This window comes from Hydra viridissima, unplaced genomic scaffold (genome assembly GCF_058129835.1).
Source record: "Hydra viridissima isolate aposymbiotic clone 2 unplaced genomic scaffold, HvirCarnegie_v1 scaffold_1, whole genome shotgun sequence".
In the NCBI taxonomy this organism is placed as follows: Eukaryota; Metazoa; Cnidaria; class Hydrozoa; order Anthoathecata; family Hydridae; genus Hydra; species Hydra viridissima.
The window spans coordinates 4,053,338-4,061,407 of NW_028324300.1; the positions used below are offsets into that span (position 1 = coordinate 4,053,338).

An 8,070-nucleotide genomic window follows, 5' to 3' on the forward strand; every position below is an offset into this window, starting at 1 on the left:
GCAGAGAGCGCTTGACGATAATTTTCTGTCATGTTTCATTAAACGAATTAACAAAGGTTCATCTCTTTGTGTTGTTACAGCTGGCCGACCAGATCGTCGCCGATCCTTAATGTCACCTGCTTCAGTAAAACGTTTTAAAATAAGTGCAACGATTGAATATGCAATATTTAAGTTATATGCTATTTGACAATTTTTTAAAGTAATTTCATTCAAACAGGATTAAAAAAAAAATAAATAAAGATCTCTAATTTATGGCCTATGATGTATAACATCTGTAAACAATATCTGAACTATTGAGCAGATGTTTTATTCAAATATTCTTTAAATAACTCACGGCATTGAGCTGAACACATTGCATGATGATATTTAGCAATGTTGCCATCAACTTTACAATCTTCTTGGACTTTTTGTGTATACGCATTTATGCAAGAAGGCTCTTGCCTTTTATAACCGACGGCCCCACAAACGACAGAGCAAGACCCCCATGCACTCCAACTTATCCACTGTCCTTGGACTTAAAGAAGAAACAACTTTTCTACGTAAAATTTAAACTATAAAACCTTTTTTGATATTTTGATATTTTGATATTTTGATATTTTGATATTTTTTTACAATAAACTTACACTTACAATAAATATCGTCCAATTTTTCTTCAATTTTTCATCCTTTGTTTTATTTCTAAAAAAATAAATACTTTATTTTAATTCAACAAGATTCATAGTAACTGTTAACAAAATTTATCTTTTAACTAAATAGATTAAATTATTATTGTAAATAATTTAATTTTAAATAACATTACTTATTATCTTGCACATCTTCAATTAAAGTGTCTATAAAAAAACAAATAAATACACGCAAAAACTTGTTTATACATCATTAGCAAACAACACAATATACATAAGAAAATGAGGTTGGAAATATATGTGGGATTCCCGCGTTAAAGTCAAGCATATTCATAAATATGATGTGATAAACGCATTATCCTTATTATTACCTATTATTTTGCACACCACTGTATGTAAAATAGTTTTTTTACTTTAAAGGTTTTTTTACATTCAGGGATTTTTAACATTCTTTTTCCAATTTCGGCCGTTATTTTGGCCGAAACTTCGGTTTTGGTTTATAGTTTTAAAATCCACTTTTTGGACTTTAATAAATGATAATTATATCAATAATGAACAAGTGTAAACCTTAATATATTTCTTAAATAATGTAAACAACTACAATGTTACGCCATTACTAAACTTCGAACTCTAGCAAAAAACCCGCCAAAAAAGAGAGAACTCCAAATTATAAAGCATGCTCGGACGCTCCTCCATTCTCATTAGACCCCAATCTTATTTAAATAGTTTCTACACTCCCCACCTTAGAGATCACTATCTATAATCACTGGTTGGTCAGCTTCATCTTTAACTCTGCAGTATTTGCCGACACCCGTTTCTCCGGTAGAGCGATTGGAGGTCCACAGCTCGGTTGAAGTTCGAAAGAAACCAAGCGCTTTAAGTCACATTTCAACTTTACGACAATCCCATCCTTTCCAATTACGCGTAGTACAGCCCCCCGAACCTTTCCATCGCTTCCTGTTATTGATCACTACACCCTTTTTCCAACAGCATTGAGGCAATTTATTGTCATCTCTAATCAAAACCGTATCATTTATTTGAATATTATTTATAACATCATATTTCCAACGATTATAAACATGGTGTTCCCGCAGTTTATTTAGGTATTCCTTGTAAAATTTTGTTTTAAAATATTCAATTGAAGTCTTCTGATGTTCAAAACGTTCCAACGCATTAATTATGCTAACAATGGTTCTGTTCTAAACCACATATGTTCAGCATGCATTGCTTCTTCCGTACTAATATAACCTATAGCTTGCTTTTTTCTTCTTTTTATTCGATGTAACAAATTATTTATAATTCGCATCACATATGAGGTTACTAATAAAAGTTTGTTCATTGAGCTGAAGTTATCTATTTTTATTACCTCATGTAAGTTCACAATCATTTATACTCCCTCCACCACCGTGGAGTTTCCCAGCATACTAAAAACAGTAAAACAATGCTGAATTGATAAAACATACTTTTCAAGTTAGCAATTCCTTTTAAATTACTTTTTTGTTTTTTCATCTCGGAATTGATAGACGATTTTGTTAATTCATCTTCGCAATAGTTTTCCGCAGTCCAATGAGAAGGGTCAACCCATAAAAACTCAGGTCTATTCCAGTAACTCTTACTTTTGAGTATTACATTTAAATCATTTTCTCTAGTTGGAATATCAGCAGGGTTGTCGATTCCAGAAAAAAAATGCCAATCATCAATTTTTGATAAACTTCGTAATAAATTAACACAGTTTTCAACCCAACATTTCTATTCCTTATTTACTGCATGAATCCACAATAAACAAATTTTTGAATCAGTCCAATAGTAAATCCTTCCAATATGAAGTACACTATTAATTGCATTTTTTACAGAATTTACTAACTTGCTTAACATTAAACAACCCAATAATTCAAGTCTTTTTTTAAGGAGCAACCTTCGCTTTTGCTGTAAGTTTACAACAGCCATATCATAAGCTTCAATTCGTAAATAACTCAATGCTGTGTATGCTTGTGTTGAACTGTCACAAAAGCCATGAATTTGAACAGACTTTACTTGTTTAGTTACATCGATAAATAAACATCTTGGTATGTGTAAACTGCTAAGTTCTTTAAGTCCATTTAACCATTTATACCACTGTGTTTAGGCAAGAGATCATCCCAGTCCATCATTTTTGATTGAATAGTAATCAGAATCAACAGTCCAAGAGAATCATGTATTTTTGAAGTGATATTTAATAAGGAACATTTAGTTCGTGGCAATTTAAGTACCCCATCCGCTAATTCATCAAAACAAAAAACAAGTTCATCCAACTTGGTGTCCCAACTGAGTCCTAAAACTTTCCTATACTTTTCAGTGTTAGGTATATCAACCTGAGACTTTATTAAGTTTATTAATTCTTTTGAGTTAGATGCCCACTTTGCTAATTCGAAGCCGCCTTCTTTCATCACCTTATAAGCTCTTTAAAAAATTCAAAGGCATCAGCAATATTATCAAATCCAGTTGAAGTATCATTCACATACAAATTACAAAGAATCTGTGAAACAAAATTTTCAAATTCCTTAGCATAGTTTTTTAAATGCTCTCGTATTGTTGCATTTAGTAGAAATGGACTGCATGTTAATCCAAACACAACACATTTAAAGCGAAATATTTCTGGATTTTGTGAGAATACATCATCAAACCAAATGAAGCGCAAATAATCTTGGTCAGAAGGACTAATACCAATATTCAAAATTGCTTTTTTGATGTCTGATATTATAGCAATCTTGTAAAGTCTGAATCGAACTAATATATCAAATAACAAGGTCAACAAACAGGGACCGGAATACAGACAGTCATTTAGTGATGGATGTTTGTCATTTTTTGACGATGCATCAAACACTATTCCCACTTTCATTGTATCTTTATCCAAACGAATGACAGCTGTATGAGGCATATAATGAATTCTACCTGGCAAGAAAGAGTCTGTGACCTTTTGAATGATTCCATCACTTTTTATATTGGTAAATGATATTAATATACTCGTGTAGAAGTGCTTCATCCATGTCGAGTGATCGTTTTAATGAATCAAGCCTTTTTTCACTATTTGAATAGTTATCAGGAAGAGTGTCATAAAATGGTTTGAATGGTAAGGCAACTACATATCTTTTTCCATCATGGTACACTTTATTTTGAAAATTACAATAAACTTCATTTTCTTCTATTCGTAAGCCTTCGATTTCCCAGAATTTCATTAGATTCGATTCTAAACTATCATTGTCAACCTGTAAGGTATTAATATGTATATGTGTTGAATAATAATTTAAAGCTGTATGGCTTCTTTTAACGGTCATGTTTGTTGGACCACAAATAACTCACCCCAAATTACTTTCTAAGGCTACTGGTCCATCAAAGGTTTTCCTGATAATACGCCCTGTCATAAATTTATAATAATTATCCATTCCAATTAAAATGTCAATTTTGAGATTGTTTCCCACTAAATCATTTTCTGCTAATTGTAAGTTTTTAAAATAAGGATAAGTTTTCAATGCCAATATCAAATCTTGATTTTGCAACAGGGAACACAGGGAAGGTAAACAAAGAGCTTCTATATTAATATTGGCTGGTTTGGTTTTTCCATTTACACAAATATGTACTACAGCTAATGTTCTCAGAATTCCTTCATCTGAAGCAAATCGTTCATTAAAACGTTTCTTGTCGTATTACTTTAAGATTTAGTTTCTATCTTTGTGTTTCGGCACAATATGTTTGACTACAACAATCAAATCATAATCAAAAAATAATCAAAAAATAATAATGAATTTTCCTCTTTTTTTATCTTTAGCATTTTTAGTTAAAGCAGTTGTAGTTTGTAGCAATATTGTTTGTTGTAAACAATTGACATGATTTGTAATAGTTTCCTTTGACTGGTAATCATTAAAATATTGTCTCTTTTGTTTACTGGAGGTATTACATATGCTTACATTATGGTTTCCATTACATTTCAAACACTTATATGACACTTTACCACTTTTGGAAATATGCCCTTTTTCCATTCAAATGAAACAACGCCCTTGTTTTCTTAGCATATTTTTGCTACTTTCTCTATCAGTCACATTTAAACATTTATTAGAAAAATGATTCTTATAACAAAAGTAGCAAACAAAAGTTTTTTTTGGATCTACATGAAGTGTTTGAGCAGTGAATTCATTTTAAAAATCTACTTCATCAATATCTGATGTCCTACCAACTGCTGAACAACAATCACGAGCACAAAGTTCTTCATTAAAAATTTCAATAACTTCATTTAAGTTCCAATTTTCGTGTTTGAATTTTCTTGAGATAATAATTTTTAATTCTGTTGGAATGCAACCATTTAAAATATTTATTAGCATTGATCCATATGAAGATAATTCCACTCCAAGGTCATTTTGGTTTCTAACACTAGTTTCAAGTATATCATACACCATACAAAGACTAACCATGTAATCAATTGAATTAACCTTTGGTAATTTAAGTAAGTTGTCCATATTAGTTGAAATTAATACTTGAGTATTCCCATACTGTTGAGTCAACATGGTTATAGCTTTTTCATAATTATTTGATGTTAATGTTAATCCATAAATTAAATCATGGGCACTTCCCTTAAGCAATGTTTTAAATAAGTAAATTTCTCTATGCCACTTAAAGTGTTATTTTCACCGATAGTTGTTTTAAACTGTTCCCAAAATCCTCTCCAATTTAAAAAGTTACCATCAAATTCCTCCAATGTAATTTTAGGTAAATTTATATTACTGTTACACAAACTGACCATTGACTTAGATGAAATTTCACCTTTACTTACTGAGCTCGAATGATTAATAACTGAATTTCGTCAAGAAAATGTGAGCTTTCATTAATTTCAATATCAATGGCTTCTTCATCATCTATCATGGCTAAAATATCGTTATCCAATATTTGTATAAGGTTTAACTTTAAACTTATGTTTTCCAAACATGATTTCAACCTTTCTGCGTTGTCCCTAATGCATTCAAACTCTTCTTCTATTCTAACGAGATGTTGTCGATGTCCGCTTCTAATTCTTTTCTTTTTATTTAGATTTACACTCATTTTAAAACGATTTTCAATCACTATATATCCTTTTGTGTATTGACTTCACTTTATACTTAATACACAGATAGTTCAGCAGTAAACCAATATCAATTTATTTTTATTTTACATCGAAGTCACCATTTAAAATCCACTATTTGGACTTTAATAAATGATAATTATATCAATAATGAACAAGTGTAAACACATATTTCTTAAATAATATAATTAACTACAATGTTACCCCATAATAATGGCATAACATTGTAGTTGTTTAATTACTCCGATCTCTAGCAAAGTAGTTTAATAACTTCGAACTCTAGCAAAATACCCGCCTAAAAAGAGAACTTCAAATTATAAAACGTGCTCGGACGCTCCTACATTCTCATTAGGCCCCAGTCTTATTTACATAGTTTCTACAATAGTTTTAAAACGCTTTTTTCATACCAAAGAAAAGCAAAATATTAATCAAGATAAATCAGATTTCACTCAGCTTGGGCTTTTAATGAAGTTTAATTAACACTTTGATATTAATAAAAATATAAAAACACAAGTTTCTTATATTCAAGTGTAATAATAACGTTAAATCCAATGGTTACAGACAAATACACAAAACTAGCATTTAAACAAACAGCATTAAGTTAAAAAGTATATGAGATCATACATTAATGTTTTATCTAAATGTTTTTAACTGTTATTATGAAAACTAATTTAAACAATGTAAAGCGGATCTTAATCGTTACCCGAGTATCGTAGAAAAATGCCGAAAACGCAGTATTCAGAACATCCGGAAAAAGTAGGTGACAGAAAAATTCGGAATTCCACGTACCTAATATATAATTAGCTTTAAAGCGCCTTTTAGACAACTCATTTTTATCTCAGATGTCTCCAGACATCTAAGACACTAAATAGTTGTCTTATAGACGTCTTGGTGCCCACTGGGTATATTGAGCGTTAGTCGAAAGTGTGTAAGAAGATCCAGAAACATCAATAGTAAGAAGAATGTAACAGCTGGGGCTTTCAAGATTATCACTGGACCAAATCTAGTGGTCAGACCTATATTTATTTTGATGTAAGATAAAATTAGTTCAAGATAACATGCTAAATGAACATCAAAAACTTAAGAAATACTTTAAAGTGGTTCCATCTTTGCATAATGAGAATCCAGATTTTGCCAGACTAAATCATTTTGAGCTAAATGGAACAGTAGATTTTAACAAAAATTAAATCTAAACTAAAGCCCTTCCATCTGCGAAAGTTCACTGGTTGTGCGGAATATGATCCCAATAATGGCCTACTTTATACACGGCCGGATATGTTGCATAAATAGGCCGAAAGTTAGAAGGCCAGTTTTTCAGTATTTTAAATTTCTGTTTTAAAAGTAGTGCATAGCATTTCCTAAGTTTAAAGTTTATTAAGTACTCCTTATTTGAAAATTTTTAGGTTAATTCGTCTGTGTTAAATATTAAATTAGTAATTAAATTGTCAAATGTAAAAACAAAACTATATTTTACAGTTTATTTCAAGTATATAATTTTTAACATTTAAAATTTAACAGATGCAATTATAAAACATCATTTGGACTTGAGATATTAACGATATTGAAATTGTAAACAAATTTGTAGTTAAAACAATTTATTTGTATAAAAAATTTATTTGTATGAACAATATATATATATATATATATATATATATATATATATATATATATATATATATATATATATATATGTATATATATATATATATATATATATATTTATATATATATATATATATATATATATATATATATATATATATATATATATATATAAATACACTACATTTCCTTTTTTTCTTCTTTTTCCGTTTTGTCTCCTTTTGAAAGATAATACAGTATCTTTGTGTTTACTCCCACTTAAAATCTTTTGTTCATTTTTATGTAAAATATTGATTACTGTTCGATTAACAAGAGAAAGTCCTCACTCAAAATGACTATTACAAAGAAATTTTTGGTTCAAATTATATTCACATAGAATATTTTCGCTAACTTTTCTGTTCTCAAGAGTTTCCAACTTTAGTAGACTTTGTTTTACTGCATCAAGTGACTGTTAATTTCTTGAGTAAATAATTCATGTAATTGGGATCGGATGACGCTCATGGTACTTACCTTTTCTTTTTTGCTGACCAAGCATTTTTTGTAATCCTCGTGTGTGATGTGTTTTTTGAAGAAATTTTTTTTTTCACCCCTTTGTATTTTTTGTAATCTTTTTCATGGAGTTTGTAAGAGTACAATTTGGACCGGAGTCCGACAAATTCTTTAATCTGCTTACCTGCGGCTTCGTCTTTGAACATTCCAATGACCTTTTTGTTGACACCTACCTTGAATCCAAAGTTTTTGATGGCAGGATGATTT

At 29.9% G+C, this 8,070-nt stretch overlaps 1 protein-coding gene and 2 pseudogenes across 1 annotated transcript; all 3 read right to left on the reverse strand.

Annotated features, from left to right (window-relative positions):
- Window positions 1-3,048: 3,048 nt before the first annotated feature.
- Window positions 3,049-3,540, reverse strand: LOC149892946 (uncharacterized). The gene has a single exon (XM_090085939.1). The coding sequence runs from the start codon at window positions 3,538-3,540 to the stop codon at window positions 3,049-3,051; it is 492 nt and encodes a 163-aa protein (XP_089942065.1).
- A 52-nt stretch (window positions 3,541-3,592) lies between these two features.
- Window positions 3,593-4,890, reverse strand: LOC149892947 (uncharacterized; annotated as a pseudogene).
- A 45-nt stretch (window positions 4,891-4,935) lies between these two features.
- Window positions 4,936-5,693, reverse strand: LOC145188265 (uncharacterized; annotated as a pseudogene).
- Between the last annotated feature and the right edge of the window lie 2,377 nt (window positions 5,694-8,070).

Excerpts from the sequence above, each read along its gene's own strand:
- LOC149892946 (XM_090085939.1), bottom strand. The coding sequence starts at position 3,540 with ATGCCTCATACAGCTGTCATTCGTTTGGATAAAGATACAATGAAAGTG.